General features: G+C 54.4%; 8 protein-coding genes across 8 annotated transcripts; 5 read left to right on the top strand and 3 right to left on the bottom strand.

Moving 5' to 3' along the window:
• Positions 1–200: 200 nt before the first annotated feature.
• Positions 201–1,450, bottom strand: PHACADRAFT_248924 (uncharacterized protein). Its single transcript, XM_007391360.1, has one exon. The coding sequence runs from the start codon at positions 1,229–1,231 to the stop codon at positions 884–886; it is 348 nt and encodes a 115-aa protein (XP_007391422.1). The 5' UTR covers positions 1,232–1,450; the 3' UTR covers positions 201–883.
• Positions 1,451–3,087: 1,637 nt separating this feature from the next.
• PHACADRAFT_88060 (uncharacterized protein) lies at positions 3,088–4,149 on the top strand (the record flags this gene model as incomplete). Its single annotated transcript, XM_007391359.1, has 2 exons — positions 3,088–3,431; positions 3,483–4,149. The coding sequence occupies 2 exons, from the start codon at positions 3,088–3,090 to the stop codon at positions 4,147–4,149; spliced, it is 1,011 nt and encodes a 336-aa protein (XP_007391421.1).
• Positions 4,150–4,517: 368 nt separating this feature from the next.
• Positions 4,518–5,717, top strand: PHACADRAFT_85530 (uncharacterized protein; the record flags this gene model as incomplete). Its single annotated transcript, XM_007391358.1, has 1 exon — positions 4,518–5,717. The coding sequence occupies one exon, from the start codon at positions 4,518–4,520 to the stop codon at positions 5,715–5,717; it is 1,200 nt and encodes a 399-aa protein (XP_007391420.1).
• Positions 5,718–8,128: 2,411 nt separating this feature from the next.
• On the bottom strand, positions 8,129–9,506 carry PHACADRAFT_169353 (uncharacterized protein). Its single transcript, XM_007391357.1, has one exon. The coding sequence runs from the start codon at positions 9,345–9,347 to the stop codon at positions 9,075–9,077; it is 273 nt and encodes a 90-aa protein (XP_007391419.1). The 5' UTR covers positions 9,348–9,506; the 3' UTR covers positions 8,129–9,074.
• Positions 9,507–10,220: 714 nt separating this feature from the next.
• Positions 10,221–11,311, top strand: PHACADRAFT_248917 (uncharacterized protein). Its single transcript, XM_007391356.1, has 4 exons — positions 10,221–10,289; positions 10,348–10,464; positions 10,527–10,792; positions 10,856–11,311. Exons 2-4 carry the CDS (start codon positions 10,367–10,369, stop codon positions 11,302–11,304), a joined length of 813 nt encoding a protein of 270 aa, XP_007391418.1. The 5' UTR covers positions 10,221–10,289; positions 10,348–10,366; the 3' UTR covers positions 11,305–11,311.
• Positions 11,312–13,335: 2,024 nt separating this feature from the next.
• Positions 13,336–14,449, bottom strand: PHACADRAFT_248914 (uncharacterized protein). Its single transcript, XM_007391355.1, has one exon. The coding sequence runs from the start codon at positions 13,889–13,891 to the stop codon at positions 13,592–13,594; it is 300 nt and encodes a 99-aa protein (XP_007391417.1). The 5' UTR covers positions 13,892–14,449; the 3' UTR covers positions 13,336–13,591.
• Positions 14,450–15,511: 1,062 nt separating this feature from the next.
• Positions 15,512–16,746, top strand: PHACADRAFT_112933 (uncharacterized protein). Its single transcript, XM_007391354.1, has 3 exons — positions 15,512–15,650; positions 15,704–15,988; positions 16,046–16,746. The coding sequence occupies exons 1-3, from the start codon at positions 15,593–15,595 to the stop codon at positions 16,498–16,500; spliced, it is 798 nt and encodes a 265-aa protein (XP_007391416.1). The 5' UTR covers positions 15,512–15,592; the 3' UTR covers positions 16,501–16,746.
• Positions 16,747–18,200: 1,454 nt separating this feature from the next.
• Positions 18,201–19,162, top strand: PHACADRAFT_205070 (uncharacterized protein). Its single transcript, XM_007391353.1, has 3 exons — positions 18,201–18,836; positions 18,888–19,035; positions 19,095–19,162. The coding sequence occupies exons 1-3, from the start codon at positions 18,734–18,736 to the stop codon at positions 19,147–19,149; spliced, it is 306 nt and encodes a 101-aa protein (XP_007391415.1). The 5' UTR covers positions 18,201–18,733; the 3' UTR covers positions 19,150–19,162.
• Positions 19,163–21,882: the final 2,720 nt, after the last annotated feature.

The following is a 21,882-nucleotide window of genomic DNA, read 5'->3' as shown; positions in this document are numbered from 1 at the left end:
ACAATGATGCTCTCAACGTCGTCATCGCTTGCAATAGCAACCTTGACATCAGAAGTCTGCATCAACACGCTACCTGTCAGCACGGCGAACAGAACTGTTGTGGGTACTTACCTCCAGAATGTAGTCTAGGAGGACGTCTAGTGGATCTGAGACTTTGCCCTGGCGTCTTGTTAGCTTGTGTATCCCAGAGTACATGGTAATGAAACACGTACCTCACTCCCAAGTTTCAGGACGTCTGCTTCGCCCTCATCATTATCATCCTGCACTGCGGCTCCCACTGCTCCCGATGCCCCTCGTCCATCGCCCGGACCTGGCAGTCGATCATAGCCCGCCCCCGCGACGACCTTCCGCAGAACTCCCAGTCGCTTTCGTATCATCAGTCGCTTCACGAAGACGGACTGGTCTCGCTTCGCCTCGGTGGAAGGAGAACTAGAGGATTTCGCCAGGAAGTTCTGACCCTGTCGCTCCACCCTCGGACCCGTAACGGACTTCGAGTGTGATCCGCCAACTCCGACCCCGGCAACGCCGCCAGCACGACCTTCCACCGAAGCACTGGAGGTTGTACTCGTGTTGCCGAAGGCGACCGCCGCCCAGTCCGCTCCAGTCTTGACCCACCCGCTGACTACGACGATGTCTTCCGGGCTTACATTCTTGAAGAGGTCGTCCCTGACGTATGCACACCACTTGTCGTGGTTCTGGAGGATGTAATTCGTTAGCCGACGATCCTCGAATATTCTCTCGGCATGCGCTTCGCTCTTGAGGACGAGAACCGCGCCTTGCGCTGCCTTGCATGTGTAGCTGGCTTCGAGAGTTGCAGATACGTTGGGACCAGCCGTTCTGCAAACTGTCAGCAGGAATGCGCTCGTCGGATTGGTTAGCGCACTCACATGTCCGCAGAGGCATGCATCTCCTTGCTCTCCACCCCATTACTACGATAGTTTCCTGGAACAAGCGGCCGATGTCTACGGTCGACCTTGAATACGTCTGGATGCACGGGCTCGGTGATCTTGTATGGCGGGTTCCAGAACTTGACTTCTTTCTCGGGAGCAGAGGTGTCGAGGTTGAACAGCCTGATGAACGCTCCCTCGCTGATGAAGCCCACATCGCCGATCTGAGGCTCTCCCGACTCGTGCGGCTCGGGGTACCAGAGAGCGTGGCCCAGATAGAGCGTCTGGAGACTGGACGCATAGATCTCGTCTGGAGCAGATGGCGCACGAAACCAGCGAAACATGAGGAATGGAAAGGTATATGCAGCGCAAGTTGGAGGAGTGGAAGAGGCAGTGCAAAGCGTGCCAAGTACATGCACGCTGTGGGATCGATGGCGACTCGGAGGACAAGCCCAGCGCCATCGGTGTGATGTCTTCACACGGGGCAGACGGACGCCCAAACCTTGAACCATCGAGTAGAACCAGGACTGGCAGCGGATCGTAAGGAGTCTGCAACCCCTCGGCCCGCGTTGGAATGTCGCGTAGACCCGCGCAGATGTAGTCACGCAGCGAACGTGGCTCTGGAAATGGATTTCTGACTCCGCGATGGGCAGCTTTAAGCTTCAACGGATCCAAGTATACTGAATCTTGGCATATCGAGAATAATCATCAGATGGAGACGTTATGTGATCAAGCGAACTTGAGGGCATATGCTGACTCGGAGCAAGGGGATGGAAAGGGAGAGCGCGCTTGTTTGTAGACGCGATTGTTGAAAAGTACGGCTTACATAAACGGATCGTGGCGTTGGGTCGTTTGACATACCTCGGCGTCCTCGGCGTCCTCATTCTGTGCTTTGCTGCTAGTTGACCGCTGCAGCCTGCGCGTCGGACGCCATGTGTACACCTGTCTCATGTAGTGCGAGCATGAAGTCTCCTCTTTCCACGCGCTTTTCTACTCGTGAACCAGTCCAACACCACTAGAACCCCCGTCGAGTCACCGTCATACGACAGTGTGCTTGGCGATGGTGGACGCATCGTCCGAAGTGATTGCCGAAATTGCGCAGTACATGGAAAGAAGGAGTATATGGGACAGCGTTCTGTGATATATGAATCAGATGACTGACAGTGCTTACCACCAATCTATACTGGCTCGCGGGAAAGGCCCCTGCTGAAAGCATTGACATGTAGTAACAGTGTGGGAGCGGCAAGTGAGCCCCAGACGGCATAATTCGAAAGGAATTTGGGCAGCTCTGCGCATCCTCGTGCGAAACATGGCGCAGATTGCGTAGGAGAGGATGAAGCCTGCAGAGACGGAGAATAAATGTTACAGACTGTCCGGGAGATGACGAAGAGTTCACGCCGATAGCGAGGTCTAGAAGTCGACGACTGAGCTTAATCCACTGTCCGAGTGCAATGCCTGATAAATAACACTCTCCACAGCATGATCCGGGCTTCAGCCCGCCTTGCCGCATCTGTAAGTGCTGTTTATACTAGCCGCATTCTTCTGCATTAGCTCACGTCTGACAGGAGTCCTCGCACCACACGCGGGGCCGTAGCAGCAGCTCATACCCCTTCAATCTCAGCTTACCAGACGCATGCCACCCTTTATATCTTCCGTTTCGGCGAGAGCACTGGGCGCTGCTGATGCACAAGCCTATTCAGAGTCGCAAGCGCGTAAATAGGGTTAGGGTTTGCGACGGGTGACGTCAACATCGACCCGAAACGCTGAGCTGTTCCTTCGAACGTCTGCGATGTCGATTTGCTCTGCACGCGCAGAGCAAGTGCCTGTCGTCGATGCGAGTGCCAGAGCAAGGCTTCAACGCATTCAGCTTTGCTCATGCGCAAGGGTATTTGGATTCGGTCCGAGCAGGTGTGGACAATTTTCGTGCCAAACATCATGCTGCTCACCGATTTTACACGAGGTTCTTACAGTCATTGTGCACAGATATGTTGGGGCATCCCGTTCTCTAACCGCGAAGCTACACGAAACAGCCTTCCTATTATTTACGGCGCATGCGCTTTTATCGACCAAGATTCGGGCGTTAGTCACCCTTGTGCGAAATCATCAGGCCCATAGCGCCGTAATAACTCACCATCGACCCAACAGCGCGAATGAGATCCCCACCTTGTCAGCGCATACTACAGCCTCCCTGTCGTCTACCATGTTCCGCCTCCATCGTCAACCACCGGCTCCGGACGAGATTTACTCCTCCAGTCTTCAGACATTCCGCCTGGGCCATGCACTCTGGTACCCGGAACCACATGGGTCGGGCGAGCCACAGATCGGCGACGTTGGATTCATACGCGAGGGCGCATTCGTCAGGCTCTTCAATCTAGATACAACTACTCCCGAGAAGAAAGTAGTGTATTGGGACCCGCCGTTCCAAGTCGCAGAGCCCTTACCCCCAGGCGTGCTCAAGACCGATACCAGGCGTCGTCCGCTTGCTCCGGACCATTATTGCAGTCACGGAGTCCAGAGCAAGACACTAAGTGCATCGGCAGATATGTGAGTGCGCTGACCAGTTTCGAGACGTGTCTTTCCCCTGATAGTCTGCAGAACGGCCGGCTCAGACGTAGCTGCGACTCTGAGTGCTAAATACACGTGCAGCGCATCGCAGGGCGCAGTTCTCGTGCTTGAAAGTGAAGCACATGCCGAGTCGATATTCGACAACCGGGCGTTGAAGAAGTACATCATTCGACATCACCATACGTGGCACGCGTACGCCAGGAACGATCTGTTCCGGGACATCAAGGCGGAAGACATAGTCATGATCAGCGGATGGGTCAAGACCGAGGACGACTGGGTTGTCGCTGCCTTTGGCAACACGAGCACAAGTACCAGTGGCTCGGTTGAAGGTCGCGCCGGCGGCGTTGCGGGGCTCAAAGCGGAAGGGTCGCACACTAGCTCTGTGACGGGTGCGAAGATGCACAGGCACGGCGAGCGCTACTTGGACAACGCGTCTGGTCTCCGTCCTGCAGATGCAAAGAGGGACCAGAGTGTCTTCGTGAAGCGGCTCAAGGTGCGAAGGCGGCTCTTGGTCCTATGGAAGGTTGTAGCAGGCGCGGGCTACGACTTGCTCCCTTATCTAGGAGATGCGAGAGGTGGTCCGGGCGAGGAAGGGACTATGGTGCGAGGATTGGAACATCCCGATGAAATGGATACTATAGAGCTTTATGATGAGCTATGTATCCCATTAGGACGAATCACAGAGCGCATCAGCTGACGGGAGCCAGGGCAAGGCCTCCGATTTGCTGGACATACTTTTGGACTACATTCTTGAGGTGCGTCTCATTGGTGGCCCAAGACATGTGCTATATGAGAAGCCTGGGACGACAGACAACGGACGTCGAGACTGCCATTGCGAGTGATAACGACGTCGAAAATATCATTGCGGTACGCGTTGTCAGAACCATCTAATCAGGGTGCAAGTACTCATGTCCGCTCAGGGAGGCAAAAATGTGGTCGATTTCGCTAGCTACCTTCGTTTTATCCAGCCTCCTGCGGCGGTAGACGGCAGGAGTGAGTCTCTCCATTCTTCTCAATACTAGTATTTAAGTGTAGTGACCTTCTCTGCCAGTCGGAGCGGTGTGGATGGAAGACGTCATATCCCACGAGCAGGAATGTGCTCTTGCACGCCGCACTATCACCCCTTCTGACCTGGCCGAATGGCAAAACATTGCCTTTGACGATGCGAGTCGCTTTGGGGACGTGCGCGCCTTCATCGGGCCCACGGAAGCAGAGGCCTGGCCTCTCAAATTCAAGCGGCTTACTTTCGTCGACTCTCGAAACCCGTCCGCCAATTGTAAATGCTTTGCTCTGTCCACCGATCACAAGCTTCTGGCGGCGTCGTTTGAGAGCTGTGAACTCCTTGTGTGGCGCGACAACTTACTAGTCCAACGCCTATTTTACCAAGGTCATACAGACCATGTCTCTTCCCTTTCATTCTCCCCGGTCGACCACGCCCTTGCCTCGGGGTCCATAGATACAACCGTGATTATCTGGAATACTCGGCTTGGGAACCATTTTATGCGTCTGGGGGGACATGATGGACCAGTGCGCCGAATCGCACACACTCCTCGTGGGACGCTCATCGCCACCGCTGTTGACAACAAATCTGTGAAAATTTGGGACGCCTCGAACGGAGCATTCCTGCATTCCTTCGATGTGAGCGACAGAATAAACGGCCTCACCTTTTCCCCGGACGACTCGCGGCTCCTCGTTCAGCTGGTGGACTCCTGCGTTCTGTATGATGTCCATACCCATACGCACATCGATGGACTACACCATGGTCTCGCGACATTGTTTGCGGGGTCAATGTCTCACCAAGGAGATCGTGTCGTCACCGGACCAGGGAGCTCGGGTCAAGTGAAGATTTGGAGCGCGGTGACTGGTGAAGAGCTTCTCACCATCGGTCATCGGAGAAATCTCGCGAATCCTCTGATATTCTCTCCAGACGACACCGAGGTGTTGGCATCTTGCTACGAAGACGAGACAGTTGCTGCGTATGACTCGTGGACAGGCGAGCCACGTCGTGTCTACAGCATTTCACAACGTGCGTTTCGTATGGCGTACTCTCCTGATGCACACTACGTTGCCTTACTCGCCAGAGACGGAGGCTTACAAGTACATGATACGAAGTCTGGGGCATTTCTCGCGAAGTTTGAAAGTGGCGAGCAGAGCCGCGATAACAAGGAAATTCGTTTTTCATCAGACAATCAAACCGTTCTGACGTATTTTCCGCGAGGACTTTTAGCTCTGTATAACATTCGCGACGTGCTACGACTGCGGTAGCGTAGCATTACCTGTCTCAACCAACGTATTATATTAGCGCAAGTATGTAGGAAAGTCTAACAAATACGACGAAACGCGCAATAGTGTACGAGACAGGGACCAGTGGTGTACGGCGAGCGAGGGGTGAGTTAACTCCAGGGTAACATAGCAGCCCACATGTTACGCTCAAGATACGATTGATATGAAAGACGAACAAAAGACTGGTAAGAGTAGCAACACGATAGGACTGATATCTTGGAGGCCCACAAGCGCGACACGCCACATGATAACAAGGCTTGCAAGGACGCCTGCTCAAATTGGCGAGATCGGTCAACGAACTGGAACGCACGCGCAAGACTCACCGACGCCGGCCCCCCAAGCTTCGCTGACCGCCTGTTTCAGTAACCCCCCAACGAACGCGCCAATGAAACCAGTTCAGCCAAGTACGACGCAAGATTAGTACTACTCTGATTATTCACGACGTCTCGCAACACCCCGAGGCTAGTTGTCTACCTCGTCGTCCATGGATTCCTAGGTTACCAAGAGCGGCGAAGATCGGCGGCGTGCAGAGCGATCGGTAGATATGGGTGCAAGGGTTGACGACGTGAATTATTATGCGGATGAAGATCAAGCTGGATAGCGTCGAGCTATGGGGCTAGTCAGAACATCCGGAGAAGACGCCGGGGAAGACGAACGCACATGAAGCTCTCGAAAATACTGGCACAATCGTTTCAAACGTTGTCGACCAGCTGGCTGAAGGATTCCTCGGCGCCGTCCTGCCAAACGGATTTCGAGTTAACCACTTTAGAGCATCCGCCTCCCAAGCTTGGACCTCTTGAATTGTGATCGGACGTCAATGAGCACTGTGTAAATGCGTTTCACTTAGAGGGCACGGTTTAGAGACCGGTGGACGTACGCGGTCAGAAACTCAAAGTATAGCATCAGTCGACGCATGTGCTTGACAGAGGGCACAGGATTGGACAGCGCACATTGCCTCATGTGATACTTGCGCATGGAGGTCGCTATCCGGGCCAACAGCAAATACTGAATCGTTGGTTCCTCGTACTGCGAGTTGACAGGAGCTCTGCGAGCGACAAATATGTGAATAGAGAGGTTCTGTCATGCAGCTGATGACATAAATAATGACGGGAGACATCTTCTAGGAAATGTCTTGAACTTCGGGGAGCATATAACGCAAAGCCTTCGAGCTGACAATCTGCAAAGCACGTTCCCGGGGACAACAGGCAGGCCATCACCAAAGGTCTCCACATCGTAACTAAATTATACTCACTTTTGACCTAGTGCATCTCACGACGTGTTCGTAATTCTTCATGAGGCAGTTAAGGAACGATAAGACCTTGCGATTCGCCAACTTGAGCGCGCTTCCTGCCACCACCAAAGATCGAGTCAATAAATCGACTTCGGCAAAGATTTCTCGTAAGGCTTACCTCTGAAAAGCGACTGCAATGGCGCGAGGCTGGAAGGACAGCGTAGCCGAGAAGGGAACTCTTGCTCAAGTTGGCAAAGAGCTGGGGCCGCGACAAAGCCCTAGGGTACGTTAGTCAGTCTCAAGCCAGTATTCACTGATAGCCGCACTTGCACGCTCTATATCCTCGTATCCGGTAGCTTTTCTCCGTCGCGGAATGTTTCGGTGAGCCGACCCGTAGCGTTGGGCCATTTGTATGCATGCATGTCATGACGTCTGGAGACAGCGACGGGGGTAGAGCGCTCTCGAGCTTTTGAGAATTGATCTTCCAGCGCATGTAGAGAAGCAGTTTTTCAATTCCCAGAGAGACCTGTGGTACCCAGTATGTTCAGTGTCACACCTTTGCAACGTTGAAGAACCCCGGCAGAAGGCGCATCGTACCCAAGCCTGGTCCTGCAGCTGCCATCCTTTCTATTTGAGCATTGCAAGACAAATGCGCTATATTGTTGCATGCTTTGCAGATTGTACTTGGCGGGCCAAATTAGGCGTGTCTGCGCCGTTCGTTGTGGGGTTGTCGTCTGCAGCGCAGATTAACGGCGTCAGAGTCGCGATAGAAGGGCTTACTCACGAACACGCAGGCCATCTTCAGCACCGAAACAGCCATGCAAACCCCAGCTTCGCAGGATGCATGAGATGTGAGAACATAAGCGCAGCCTTGGACGAATAGGTTAGGACGAGGTTGAGGTTGAGTCGACTCTTGAGCGTCTGAGAAGAGTGCGAGACGCGTGACGTCATTTCACGTGACTGATCTTCTTCCGGGGCGCTCCCGACTCCCGTTGCGCCTTTCCGTTCCCGATTCAGTCTTCTCTCTCGCGTTCCATATCGCAACCTACCCAGCGTAATTGGAGCGCGACGCTCGTGCTTTCAGCACCGTCATCATGGGATTTGTCACAGTGAGTACTCGTACGATGCCTGGTTTGCCATGCCCACTCACAACTACGGTCCCAGTCTACACGCAAAGCTTCACTTTCCGTAGGAGCGAATTGCAGATCTTGATTCACGCCCGTACGTGCGTATGTCGTGAGCAGACAACGTTTTTCCTTGATCAGAGTTGGAAAATGATGTGTCACTCTTCTCAGGCTCCTCGCGTTGAGGCTCATCGCAGCACCCGGCGCACCACGAAGGCTCGTTGCTCGGGTGCCGGTTCGTAACGGATCCGCTGGGGCACTCGTGACAGCGCAGTGGTGACGGTTTTTTTAGAACGTCCGTGATGGCGGTGCTAACATGGACAAGCGCGTCCCCTGTACCGTTGTATTTCCCTTCGGGGTTGTCGGCTGCGACTTGGCACTGGAGCTCGCAGAGCCTGAGACATCGGGGTTGGTTCACCCAATCGGCTCCGTTAAGATTTATTTTTCGCCGTGGTCGTACGAGATATCTCCTCAGCTTCCAGGCTTAAGCTAATTTATCTTCATTAGTATGTTGAATACTACGCAGGGGCGGGTCAAGAACCCTATCATCACGGCCAGACATCCAATATACCTTTCTGGGCTCGCACGGCGAACCAAACTACTCCCGTTTACCTGAATAGTTGCTTGTGTCGTTGGTCGGCGGGATATCATTGAGGCATGTCCGATATTCGGTGCGGCGCATGCATCACGTCGTTGCCTCTATCTGTCTCAGCCGCACCGACGATGATCGCGCACCCATATGCAGCCTAATGCATGTTCGAAGCACGATAGTCGGGCGTCCTTGATCTTTGAACTACGCCAGCGCGCTCTCCAAATCGAAAGAGGGTAGCACTTTACGGGTGCTTGCCTGTCGACCTCCGACCTCGGATCCTCGCGCGTTGCGCAGAGAATGCCTGGGGCCTACTGTCACGGCATCTCAAGTCCACACCGGCGGGAAATTGTAGTCGATCTGGGCTTACCTGCCACTCCAGCACATCTCCTATATCACGCTATTATGACACCGTGCGGTTGCACACGTAGACCGGAAGGCCGCAGAAAGCGCACACCAGCGACATGGGCTCTAAGGAGGAGCGCAATAGCAACTTCACTCCGTGCAGGATCGGGGGCCCAAGGTGTACGGGGTCGTCTCGCAGAGATCCACGCTTCCGTTTGACGCAGATCCGCATCCGCATCTGCGCAGCTGATTCTCACATCCTCATCCCTGTGTCTTTCACACATGTTTGAACAGCCCTTGGCGTCGCTCTCGTGCTGCATCATCTCCGCTGGAACACAAGGTTCTCTGAAATAATGCCTAAACTCGAGTTGACCTCGCGTCGTAGTCACGGTCGGGACGAGACGGAAACAGTGATCTAGGCGCCTCGATCTCTCCCGCGAAGCGTGGCGGGCGCAGGAAGGGCAAGTCTCATTCAGTTCGACACCCCCGTGCCTTGCAGACGCAGGGACCTCCGGCGGAGCAACGGAAGGTCGCTCTCCTGCGCTCGGCCTCATGCTAGCTCGCCGGATTGAAGAGACCAAGAGGACGCGTGTGACGCCGCGCGTTTCGGGCGCCTATCCGTATGCGGGAGATCGTCATGTACTCTCGCATAGTTCCCCCCTCCTGTCCGGCGCTCAACCCTTCTGGGCCTTCTAGCACTCGGGGAGAGTTCATGTGTGCTGCTCAATAGAGAACGCGAAGTACGCCACACCACATGGAGCAGCCCCGAGCAGAGTCGGAGCTCCAATCGACCGTGTGTCTCGTGCACATCCCGGACTTGCTGCACGGCTCCTACTGGAAACTCCGCCGCTGCCTCGCGCACACCCCCGCCTGCGTTCCGCCTCGCGTTCAGCACACTTGAATGGGGCGCCCCTTGAATTCGCGGACGTCCCTGCACGAAGGGCTTGGCCGTGCTTGGCCGCGCACGGCTGGGAGACCTCAATTTGTTGTGTATTCTTCGCGAGACACCGGCACCGAGAAGCAAGGGCCTTGCCCGAGACGATGACTCAAGCGGAGACGCAATGCGCCCAGCTGTTCACACACCCATGTGCTGCCGCGGCGTTCGGTCCGATGCCCACGACGAGGCGGCGACGCAGCGGCGTGCAAACTCCGCCCGACTTCCTCCTTTCCCTCTCCCCCTACTATCCCAGCCCTAGGGCCCTTCCCCGCTCAGCTCATACTCTGCTCTAACGGCGTCCGAGCTTGCCACTTTTTACGCGATGGCGGTGCGCAGAGTTATTCTGGAGGACGCGTCTCTGCTCTCCCTGAGCTGTTCCACGACAGGGACAGAAACCGTCGGCGTATGCGCGAGGCCGTCGCGCCAATTCGCGCACGTCATGCTTCACAAGTCACTACACGGGGTTCTCGATCTTCTATGTTTGTTGAGCCGCTGAGGTCTCTGTAAGCCTTGTCATCTTGGTGTATCTGTCGACGATGGTGAGCTCATCGCATTTGCGGTTTAGGATGATGCGGGCATACCATTATCGGCCAGCTACATTTAAAATTCGGCTGTCCATACCCTTGATCAGCGCTCAGTCCTATTCGCGTGCGAGCGGTGCAGCACGATTCTTCGCAGAGGAGCGCGTTCTCATCGGCGTACGCCGGCACATCGTCATCTGCGCAAGACCATTGGCCTGCATGACCTTCGAATTCCCTGCTTGCCACAGATATTTGAATATGATCCAGGCTGTACGCCATCTTACCGTCGTCTCTGATATGAGCGGTGCAGGTAGGCCATCTGACTCCACTATTTTGTGACTTCCCGACCACTGATACACCTCCGCATGTCTAGCTACACGCTCTTGCACGCTGAACCATTTATTCACACACGGCCATCCTCCCATTCCGAGAAGTCGACGCGCTGTGCGGCTGGTATATCCACATCAGCACTTCCCTGTCCTTCTCTCGCAGATACACAAGCTCCGCCACAAGCTGTGTCAGTTTCACAACACATTCCCACAACTCGACAGATCGAAGAGGGCATACGCAGGCCACATCTTATCTCGTCGCTCTCATTTGATGTCGGCGTACGATACCTTGGTGGTGCGGTGTTCAAACGCATGCGCTGCAAACTCTCCGCAGGCTTCTTTTACCTCAACTTCTCGCTCATGTCGGATCCCGCGACAACTCCGCCCTAGATTTCGAGCTGTGGGGCTATGCGACACGTCCTACCCATCCACATCTCAGTCGCTTCCCTTCCGCCTGTCAGCGCCGTTTGTTGCCTCGCCGCTGATTCCCTAATTGGTCCCCCTCTCTCAATCAAGATCTCCCGTGCGATCCATTCGGCGGTCTGCGACCAACAACATCGGTTGGTCGCCTCATCGCCGCATGGCAGGCTCTCCAGGCTGGCTGTGAACTTCGCCGGTCCTTCCGTTCGGTGTTCGCCGCAGGTCTTTTCTCCTCCGCGCACACGCATCCATCCGTGGACATTGTGGCGCTTGTGCAGTGCAACGTGTATCTGACGGGCACGGCGACAGGAACAGTGGAGATGGGGAAGAGACGTTCCGGATTGCGATGAAATTCCTCACGACTGTGATCGTTGTGCGCTGCTTTCTACAGCATGGCGCTGCCCAGAGCCCGATGCAACGTGACGGCTTTTGGCCGCAGCTGGCAGTACAGCCCGTCAGCAACTTTTGGTGCCGACGGCGCATCTGTCTCTGGTAAGCCTATCAGTATTTCCTCCGCATCTCGCCGAGCTCAGCTTTTCTTCCCTCCCGTAGTACGGAACTGAGACTCAGCCGTATGACAACCAGGCGGAGAGGCGTGCTTCACGATGGTTCTGTGCATCTTGGCGGGGACATTCGTCCGAGGGACCGTAAAAGGTTCTTAGGAAGTTTTATATATATTAAAAATTGGCAGGTTAGCTATTTTCCTCTGAGATCTCTATTTACGAATCTTGATACCAGCTGTACCACAGCATAAAGAGAAGACGAATGCGGCCCTCAACACTGTTCGTAGCCGAAGCCGAGAGCGGATCAGTGGCCATGACGAAATTACACTGGCCGTGCGGGTCTTCTTGTGACAGTGTTGCAGAGACAGACCCCTGCTGCCTCGTACTGTTACTTCCAGATCGTGCCTGGGCACGAGCACTGGCTGGTCAGGTTCGACACAGCTTTTATCAACAAACAGTCGTAGAACCCCTGATCCGCGCCCTCGCCTTGCCTCCTTAGTTTTTCTCGCGTTGGTGCCGTAACAGTCTTCATAACACCACGATCATCAGGCACGCACGTCGGCAAAACCTTCTTGCTAGCAACCCAGAGCGATGGACCGCGCCGCGACATCCAGGCAACAGTCCCTGAGCAGCGATAACCCCAGCTCTCCCGACCTGCGCCCCCGCCGCCGCCGCCACCTTGTCTTCCTTCCTTTTCTTTCTGCCCTGGTGCAGTAACAGTCACCGCGACATTGCGGTGGTTCTGTAGAGGTGATATGCGCGCGGCACCCGGACGAGTTTGTCCGATGAGCGCTCACGCGCATGAGCGATGCTGGTGCCTGTGACGGGCAGGGCGTCTCCAAGTGGGGTTCGCGAGCTGTGCCTCCGCAGGCCGCTGTTGCTTCGCTCTACGATCCAACTCAACCTTTGGCCGACCGACGTTTGCTGGTGTACCTGGCGTGCAGTTCGCTGCGGGCAGCGTCTGTCGGCCAACGATCTGCTCCACCGTTGTGCTGAGCTGGAGAGCCTGAGCGCTTACGCCTCTTGACAGCTGACGGCGGAATCTTCTATTTGACTTGCCGACCACTCCGTCAGAACGACACCGTACCAGGGAGCTAGGTATCATTCCGGCTTTGTACGTATCGGCCTATGGACTCGTTCGTCCCAGCCCTGACGAGTGGCATACCGCACGACGCCTCGAATCGAATCGATTTTCACTATCGCAATTCGACAACTATTCTTTGGCGCATGCACGCCGCACGAGGTGCACAATCTCTCCATTGCGGCGGCGGGGCTCTTCTTCTCGAATGGTGTACGACCGCCACGCCGCTCGAGTGCAGTACGCTGGTCCAGCTAGAGGTCTCCGGGGCCAAGATATTCCAGACAGTAATTGCCAATAGCTTGTCTTTGGGGAGCGTCCTGGCGTTGTCACCCTCGCTGGCCGTCACTACAAATGAATGTACCGTGGCGCCTGTCGCAAAGCTCACACCGTTCCTACCGATCTCGTCAACCACCACCTGTCTTTCAGCCCTCTCTAGATTGCTTTTCGTAGCTGCGCCCTACCCACGGAATCTGCGCATCCCCACATTGCTACGCCGCTTGCGCAGAGAGACCCTTGATACACTCCCGCCATCCACCATCCCATCTGACAACTCTGCTGCTGAAACGTGTCGATTTGACGTTTCGTTGAGGCCTTATACTTTCGCTCCGCGGTCACCGCATTGCTACAGACACGTTGAATCGCCTTATTTTGTCTCATCAGTTTCTGGTCAGTACTCACCGCTTTGATACCACCCATCCCATTGGCGCCCCGACATTGCCGACGCATGTCCATTGGGGACAAAGGCACGATGCAGCGTGTTTCTGCAACTTTGATAATTATCCGCGTCCACGTCGCTTGTCTTTGTGGGCGTCCAGGAATCTTTGAACTCTTCTCGTCATCCGCGCCACGGGCAGACGTCGGCTAAAGATCCTCTCTTTTTCCGTATCGCAGGGTTGACGCCGCGCCGCGCTCCAACGCCTATTAGAAACTCGGCACAAGGCACTCCAGGCGAGATTATCGGCAGGAGCACACTTCCGGCGTTCGCAAGCCTGGAATCCGGAGGACGTCGCCTGCAACGGGCGCTCCGCCGCGGCATGCTGTGCAGCCGCCCGAATGTGCTCCCCCTTTTGTGCCATTGGCCGAGACTACATTGTTACACGACGGGCGCCGTTTCTGTCCCCGAGAATGCGGGGTACGTTCCCCGGATTTCACCCGAGCATACGCATCTTTGACACGATCTGCATGCGCTTGCAGTCTCTGAGAATGCATATGCGAGATCGCTGGAGCGATGGCCGTGGCGAATTGAGACCCGGGTCCTCAGTCGAGCGGCATCGAGAGGACGTCGTGACTCTTAGAGAAACTTCCTGAGCGTCGGCTGAGCGTCTCCCAATTCTCGTTTGTCTTCCCCTCCGCAAGCGCCGTATGGCTGTGAGTAGTATTGCTGTCGAGGAGCGAGCCTGAGCGATAAACGCGGGCTTTGAACGACGCCTTCGTTGGCGGTTTGGAGCTACTGCATACGCTCGATAGATTATCTCAACGGCGGGACTGCCACTGCTTGACTCGTGCGGCAGATCGTCTTGATGCTGCGATGAGCGGGAGATATTCCTTCATCTGGATCAATATTAGCTTGTCTGTACATGGTAGCTCTTGTCTAGCGCATCAGTATCATGCCTCAACGAGGCCCTGCGACGCGACGCTGATACCCTCACAGCCGCTGTATGCGGAGGACCATCTATGGCCTGAATGTCCCAGGAACACGCTTGTCCGTGCGAGCCTGTACGTTGCGAGTGGGGAAAATGGGGAAAATTATACTCCAGTGAAGACGTCGATGTGATCCTCCCAGATCGCGTTAAGATCTTGCTGTACGTTCACATCCCGTGATCGGCCTCCTCGTCCGGATAGCCGGAAAGTATCATGTCCGGTCGGAGAAGTACAGTCCGTACATAACAGCGGATTAGTCCTAGATAACGATTGTCTAAGCTCTAGCGCCGCAAGCTCGTCTGTCCAACCTGTTGACTAGCAGCGCATCCTATTATCTTGGCAAGATAAGAGTACAGGTATTCGTGGAGACGGCATACAACATGTGGGTCAATGATGTGATGCGGATGTCGTCGGTATGATGAGAACGTTCACATCACGGCGAGCTGTGTGGTGGGATCTCAGCACGGTCTCGATGCCCGTCAGCCTTCGTCCATTGATCGCGCTTCGCTTGAGTAGCCGACATGCTCCGATAACCTCGCGTGCTCACGTCTGACTGCATGACAAGCAGTGTCGGTACCATAGGCATAGATCGGGGCTCTCATTCACCACAACCATTCCCCCCGGTTTGTCATGAGCGTAGCTTGGCCAAGAGGGATCATCTCTCCCTCTCTGCTTCATCATATGGAGCCAGCGCGCTAGCAGTACTCCCGACCTTTTTTACAGGAGATACTGTTCGGATATCCCCCCCCCCCCCTTGCATCTATACACACCAGTTAATCATACGCATATCACCCGTGTGCTCTCAAGGTAATGTTCATCAATTCGTTAGCGAATATGTACCAAAGCAGATTATCGAACCTTGTTAGTCCGTCAATTGACCATGATGCAACCAGGCTGATGATACCATCTGGAGTCTCCGTGGGTCTACGGAGCCCGTCCACAGCTTACGGCATCTGCGTTCCCACAAGAATTCCAAGTAAGCGGTGCGGAGATCTTAGATGTTCGGTTCTGATCAAAGTCAGCGCCTCGCTTCCTAGTCTAGACGAGCATCACTCGCTGATATATAAACGTTTATAGATCCAGGTGTATTCAGTACCTCGGCCCTGATCCTTTCTGCTAAGCTCGCCTACACGACCATGTCATCGCAGCCCTCTGAACATGTCTCCCTCCCGAGCATCCACGAGATGTTCCCAGGTCAGTATTCTGCATAGTGTCTCTAGTAGATGCCGCCGCTCATCAGTGGACAGAACATCTCATGGCCCTTCCTCCGAGGAGGAAGTATCGAGCACCTCCGCCATCGCGCCCCTTGCCACCGCATGCGGCGGTGCCGACCCCCGTATGCAGCATATCGGGACTGCTTGAAGATTCGCTCCAGCCTACGGCGCAGACAGGCCCTAGGCCACCATCGAGGGTACCGAAGACGGCGCGGCGAGCGGACGAGGAGCGGAAACATGCATGCCCGACCTGCAGCAAGGCATTCAACCGCCCCAGCAGCCTCGCCATTCATATCAACACTCACACTGGCGCAAAGCGTACGTCCGGTTCTTCTGATTATCTCGCGCAGCACTTGTCTCATATCGTCTCTTCAGCATTCGAGTGTTCATTCCCAGGCTGTGGTCGCCGTTTTAATGTTAACTCAAACATGCGCCGCCACCTACGCAATCACACGCCTCCCACACGCCAATTTAGCATCGCTTCGCCGTACACACATCCGTTAACGATGGTCCCCCGCGTCTCCCCGTTCCCAGGCGCATCTGGTTTTGCAGGATCTACGTACCTGCCTGTCTCGTACCCCACACGACATCGCAGCTCGGATACCGGCAGCGACGAGGATGAGCTGTCTGAACCTGAGCAGTGGGGGCACGAGCGCGAGCTGGCTGAAGGCGTCGACCGCCTGCGCTTCCGCGCTCGCTCAACCTCTAGTGCCGCGTCCTCTCCACACGTGCAGCGTGCGAGTCCGCCGTACCCCTCGCGGATAGGATCATACGCAACGCTCGGTTGTCGCGATTATGCACGCCCAATGACGCGCCATGCATCAAGCTAGGTGTACCACTCCTGGACGTTAGGCTTAGGCTGCCCTTCGTGGCTGCCAGAGATTCTATTCACTGCCCCTTACGCGCCTCTAAATCCTCATTCGAGTACATTTATTGCTCGTGAAATTGGACACTGTTCGCCTACAAAGTATCTAGCGCAAGGGTTGAGCAGGAGTTGTGTAGTTTTTCTTCGCCGTCTCGGGCACGAACTGGATGAATCAATGGCTGGCTGCTGCGGTCTTTTTGTCACAACTTGCTGCCTGGGCTTTTCCCAACGGACTGAATTGTCCGTGCTTCCATAAAATTGAAGCGCGACGCCCCCGTAAGCCCAGTTTCTTTCATTTTCAGGGTCCTCGAGATGATGTGCGGGACAATTCAGACTCTAGCGAAGCGACGGAATATCTCCCCGGTGTCGTGGAGGGGGAGTAAAGGTGCTGCTCGATTAACAAAACGAGACAAAAGGACGCTCTGTTCCGGCGCTGTCCGGTTCTCTAATTAGCCATAAATCAGTCTGACTACGTCTGCGATCGGGCAGTCACCGGGATCTCGTCACGAGAAGGATCATTAGCCCACCAGATTTGAAGTCATCAGGTCGGTGGACAGAGGCCAACCTACGAAGCTATGAAGTGAGCGAGCGATCAACCGGTACGCAAGCGCAAAGGTACGACATTTGCGTGAGGATGAAGGCTGCCACGCTATCGTGAGCAACCAACCATTTCTGCAGCTTCTTAGGGGAAAAGAGGCTCAGTAACATATATTATAGAAGGTGGTACTGTGCCCGTGCGACCAGTCCGGCGCATCACGCATCACATAGCTTCGACCGTCGCTCTTGATGACGACAGTCATGTCGTTACCAGGGGTGCCGCCACTTCTCGCATTTTTTTCCTGTTAAAATTAATATTGAATATCTTCGGGCCTACGGCGCAGGACGTATGGGAGAAAACTTTCTTTCACTTTCTGCGGCGCTATTGCCTTTCCTTTCTGTGTTGCGGCCCTATCGGGTTACGCCTGGGTTGCCGTTACAAGTTGTCCACCGCATTCTTGACCGGTGTCGTAGGTCACCGTCAAATTCGCCACCCCGCCGGACTGGCGACGGACCGTCACTTGTCATACCCGCCGCCGGACTGGTCATATGGCTACAGTATTGCGATTGATTAAACCCTAACAGGCATCTGCGCATTTAAACACGTCTTTTAGATGGCCAGATACAGTACTGGCGAATGCCTGTCTTGAACTTTCTTAGCCTGAGCCTATGGCTGAGCGCGGGACTCAGCAACCGTTTAGGCGCTAACTTCGACTCTGTCGTCGGCTGACTTTATGACCTGTCAACTCAGTCAGCAACCACACAGCACTCTCATAGCTGGTAATTTTCTGTCAGTGAACATACAGCAGTGGTCTTGAATTATTGTGAGGATGGCAGTCCGCGGGATGCCGGTTGTTCTTTGATCCGATGATTGGAGACGATGGCCACATTTGGAAAGTGCTCTAAGCGGCGCCGTCCCAGCGCCGCTGCATCGCACACCAACGATTGTTCAACTATGCCATCCTCTTCATCGCATCTGCCAACCGGCTTTTTTCTGCTCTTCTACCTGATGGTTTGCTGTAGCTGCCCATAGCCACATAACCCAGCCAAGACAAGGAGACATGTTCTGCAGATGCGGCCGATGCGTGTAAGTTTTCAAGGTTCTATCAGTCGGCGAAGCCTAAAGGAGCTGATGGAGTGTATAATGGGTATCCAATGAACTTCATAGTTCATCCTGTTACTTGCATGTAGAAAGCGGAGAGAAGCAGTGTCCGGTGTAGGGCTGCGCGCAACTGGATTCTGCTCGCCCGTCTTCATTCATCGGACTGATGCCAAGGCACCATTAGCTAGATGCGCCGGCATGTCTCTTTAGCTCTGATCCCGTCTTTATATGGCGGCTCGCTGTATCAACAGCATTTGCCTCCGAAGCTGACGCGCTTAACGCAATAGTCCGGATATCCAGACACGCCAGCGAAGCTGTCTGAACGACTTCTTGCTGCGCAACCCTGTGCCGCTGGGCTACACTCCGGGACCGGCTCTCCTCATGTATCGCATATGCCGATATCAGAGGCGACCCTGCGGTTGCTCCACGTATGGGTTAGTGCACAGCTGGCCACCTCTTTGGGTGTTTTCACACCACTTGCAAGGCATTGCATCGGGCTTCACCATGCGAATGCCCTTGTACTTACGTTTGATAAGGTGTGGAGGCACCCATATGATATATGTACCACGCTATCTGTCACCACGAGCTCAGGTTAGCTGGTATGTCCTACCCCGCGGCGCGACAAGGTGAAAGTCTCCCAAGCATTCGCGAACTCTTCCCCGGTAAGCCCGAACGACGAAGCATACTTATTTCTTGCACTGACGTGCCACCAGAATATTTCCCTAGCAAAAAGCCTGAGGCTCCGAACCCGAACGTGCTCAGCCCACAGACCCTGTCTCAGCGGCAGGCCCCCCCTGCAACAGTTGCAGATCAGGCGAAAAAGAAATACGCCTGTGAGGCATGCGGAAAGCGTTTCCAGAGGTGGGTCGCATTCTATCATGGATTAGATCCAGGTCGCTGATTCTGCCATCAATCTGCAGACCAAGCAGCGTCAGGAGCCATACTGTCTCACATACTGGTGAGAGGCGTGAGTGAGATGTTTACTTATATGTGTGTGCATTCATCTGAAGCAATTAACGCCCGCGTCACAGCTTATCCGTGTCCGTACCCAGGCTGCAGCAAACGGTTTTCGACAAAGTCGAACATGAGACGCCATACCACCGCCCACGTCGGCCCAAGCCGCACCGTTTCGGGATTCGACGACTTGCCACATGACATTTCTGACCGGCCATGCAACGTCGCTCCGGATTTTGCAGATACGTTCATTACCAGTCCGTCATTATTCGTCGCATGCTAGTGCATCGAGCACGACCGTCGCGCTCACCATACCCACACCACCGCCACCCAGACAAGATATTCGGGCCCAGTCAAGGCACCCGACATTTGAATGGGCGGGAATCCAGCGCGTTAGTGCGTTCCTACACAGCCCCTTCGAACGCATACTCCCTCCCCTAGAGCCTCTGGATTACCTTTACCTTCTTGCCTGTGACAGCGCTGTCATTCTCATAGAACCCTTGCCATCTCCTCTTTGTCGCCATGCAGCCACAATATACCCTTTGCATGTAGAATTTGTCACATCCTTACGTATTCGCGTCTTCTCTGTAAAGTGCCGAATACTGTCCCACTGCATCAGTGCGAAGACAGGGTTAGTTGGATATTTGGGCGAGACTATCAGAACAGTGCTCGGGACAAGACATTTGGTGCGGGCGCAGGCACTGCGTGCGGGAGGAAACACCACAGGGCGTCTCCGGACGACAGCTTGGTCCCCGGTCGGGGAACGGAGATGTGACCTCGTCCGCGGGTTACATCCTTCGAAGCGTATTGGGGGTACAAGATGGCTGGGAATTAATTTTGCTCTTCCCTGTCTGTCTGCTCGAGTAGGACAAGGGTAAGACCCGACTTCGGGTTTACGGCAGCTGGTTTCTCATTGCACATAAAGTTGCCCTCATGGTCTGGAGCCTACGCGATCAGATGATACAGCGAAGCCATAACAGTTCCATGATGACCAAAACACCGCATACATCATTATATCCTAATGCTCTGCAGCCTTTGCAACAATGTTGACTTAGCACCATCTTTTCAAGAGGATCCGATACATAGCTCGCCCTGGCCCCTGCCGGTGCAGACGAACAACGGAGTTAATTGATCTGATTGAAATTGTTTCGGGCTTACAGAGTCAAAGCGCACAAACTAGGTGGGTGTCGTCGGCGGCGACCAGCTGTGTTAAATACAATGTAGGCTAGAACTCATACAAGAGCGTGAGTGCCAAGTGAATTCACCTACGCACTTTGGATAAAGCTGTATGCTATTGAAAAAAAAAAAAACAGTCACGGGGCATAGTGCTGCTCTCGCGTTGCGCTCTGGTATTGGCAATTGCAATATTGAGCAGCGCGCAAAAGTCTATTCTCGAGCTTTTTCCTTTGTCATTACAAATTGGCGCAGTACGGTATCGGCCTCCCTTGACTCTTGAGCCGGTCGCTATGTTACTCCCGGGACAAAATGTTGCGGCACTGGTGTACGACGATATATATGCTAGAGCAGTCTAGAACGTCGGTGATCGCTGACCGCCCCATGACAGTGTTGACAGGCGCCTCCGAATCCAGGATGGCGGACCGAACGCCACGAATTGGTTATGTCAGCCATTTTCTTTCGCTGTTCTTCACCAACAGACGCAAAACGTCTGCCTCACCAAACGACATCTTTGCGAACTTGTGTCTTCAGCTTCTAATGTATGCTGAATGCCCTGTTTTCTCTCAATTATCGTGACCGCGTGACAATGTGCAGCGCAAGGTTGATGCTATATCGCATCACGTTCGGGCTACTATCGTCCACGCGGCCCATCCCTTACAGGCTCCTCCCAATTGTCACTTGTGGACTTCCATCGCGCGCTACAAAGATTGCTGTCGCTGCGTGGCAGGCACCTGAACACAGTTTTGTCGCACTGACTGACTGCGGAGCTCGGCAACAAACATTTCTCAACAAAGTCGGACATGAAGCGCCATCCACGGACTAATTTGAATGACCGTATTCGCAAGACCCTGTGTGATGTCCTGCGGCTGCGTGGTGCTATCTCCGAGGTATCCGAATTGGATCTTAGATGGGCGTTCACCGGGTGAGCGTGTTCGACGGTTCTGGACCATTAGTACTTCTGTACTACTCACAATGAGGGTCATCGTTCATCGTTGTGCCGCAGTCGTAAAAGCTGGCCTATCCAACAGATGAGATAAGCGCTGCACAAGCGGCTGGTAAACGACGATCGTGTGCACTCACACGCCTCGCCGCATTCCCCGTGCATCTGCGCTGTCACAGATGCTTTGACACCAGATCTCAGGAGGCATTGTCGGATTAAGCAAGTGCACCGCGGCAAAGATTAAGGGTTTGACATATCCGAACTGTATCCGGCTGCAGGCCTGCAGCCCAGTTAATTGGTTTGCAGAAAACTCGTGTTGACGCCGCGACGCGTCGATATTCGCATGACACCCCACTGGAGCACCGATTTGCATGCAAGAATTTGCGCGTTGTTACTATGCTTGTACTAGGTTGAACCTGCAAGAATTAATTTTACGGAAATACTACTAGCATGGCGACGTACTGTCTAGCGCTAGGAAACACTGCGGTGGATTACTAACGTTGCCGACATACGGCAAGCATCGTCTGAGGCGCCATGTTCCGATGCCGACGCTGGTCCGTGTACGCTCGGCCTCCACTCATGTAGGTTATTTTGCGAGCAGCTGTCAGCTATCATGACTGGGCTTACGGGATGAAAGT

Source organism: Phanerochaete carnosa, assembly GCF_000300595.1.
Source record: "Phanerochaete carnosa HHB-10118-sp unplaced genomic scaffold PHACAscaffold_2, whole genome shotgun sequence".
Classification (NCBI taxonomy): domain Eukaryota; kingdom Fungi; phylum Basidiomycota; class Agaricomycetes; order Polyporales; family Phanerochaetaceae; genus Phanerochaete; species Phanerochaete carnosa.
Note: the sequence above shows the minus strand (reverse complement) of the source record. Positions and strands in the feature narration are given on the sequence as shown.

Bases quoted from the DNA above. Each gene is read 5' to 3' on its own strand.
- PHACADRAFT_248924 (XM_007391360.1), bottom strand. From the start codon at position 1,231: ATGTTTCGCTGGTTTCGTGCGCCATCTGCTCCAGACGAGATCTATGCG.
- PHACADRAFT_112933 (XM_007391354.1), top strand. From the start codon at position 15,593: ATGTCATCGCAGCCCTCTGAACATGTCTCCCTCCCGAGCATCCACGAG. The intron at 15,651-15,703 runs GTCAGTATTCTG...ATCAGTGGACAG, and splicing joins CATCCACGAGATGTTCCCAG to AACATCTCATGGCCCTTCCT. The intron at 15,989-16,045 runs GTACGTCCGGTT...TCGTCTCTTCAG, and splicing joins CACTCACACTGGCGCAAAGC to CATTCGAGTGTTCATTCCCA.
- PHACADRAFT_205070 (XM_007391353.1), top strand. From the start codon at position 18,734: ATGTACCACGCTATCTGTCACCACGAGCTCAGGTTAGCTGGTATGTCC. The intron at 18,837-18,887 runs GTAAGCCCGAAC...ACGTGCCACCAG, and splicing joins CATTCGCGAACTCTTCCCCG to AATATTTCCCTAGCAAAAAG. The intron at 19,036-19,094 runs GTGGGTCGCATT...ATCAATCTGCAG, and splicing joins TGCGGAAAGCGTTTCCAGAG to ACCAAGCAGCGTCAGGAGCC.
- PHACADRAFT_248914 (XM_007391355.1), bottom strand. From the start codon at position 13,891: ATGGCACAAAAGGGGGAGCACATTCGGGCGGCTGCACAGCATGCCGCG.
- PHACADRAFT_248917 (XM_007391356.1), top strand. From the start codon at position 10,367: ATGCGCGAGGCCGTCGCGCCAATTCGCGCACGTCATGCTTCACAAGTC. The intron at 10,465-10,526 runs GTAAGCCTTGTC...TTTGCGGTTTAG, and splicing joins GTTGAGCCGCTGAGGTCTCT to GATGATGCGGGCATACCATT. The intron at 10,793-10,855 runs GTAGGCCATCTG...CCGCATGTCTAG, and splicing joins CTCTGATATGAGCGGTGCAG to CTACACGCTCTTGCACGCTG.
- PHACADRAFT_169353 (XM_007391357.1), bottom strand. From the start codon at position 9,347: ATGATGCAGCACGAGAGCGACGCCAAGGGCTGTTCAAACATGTGTGAA.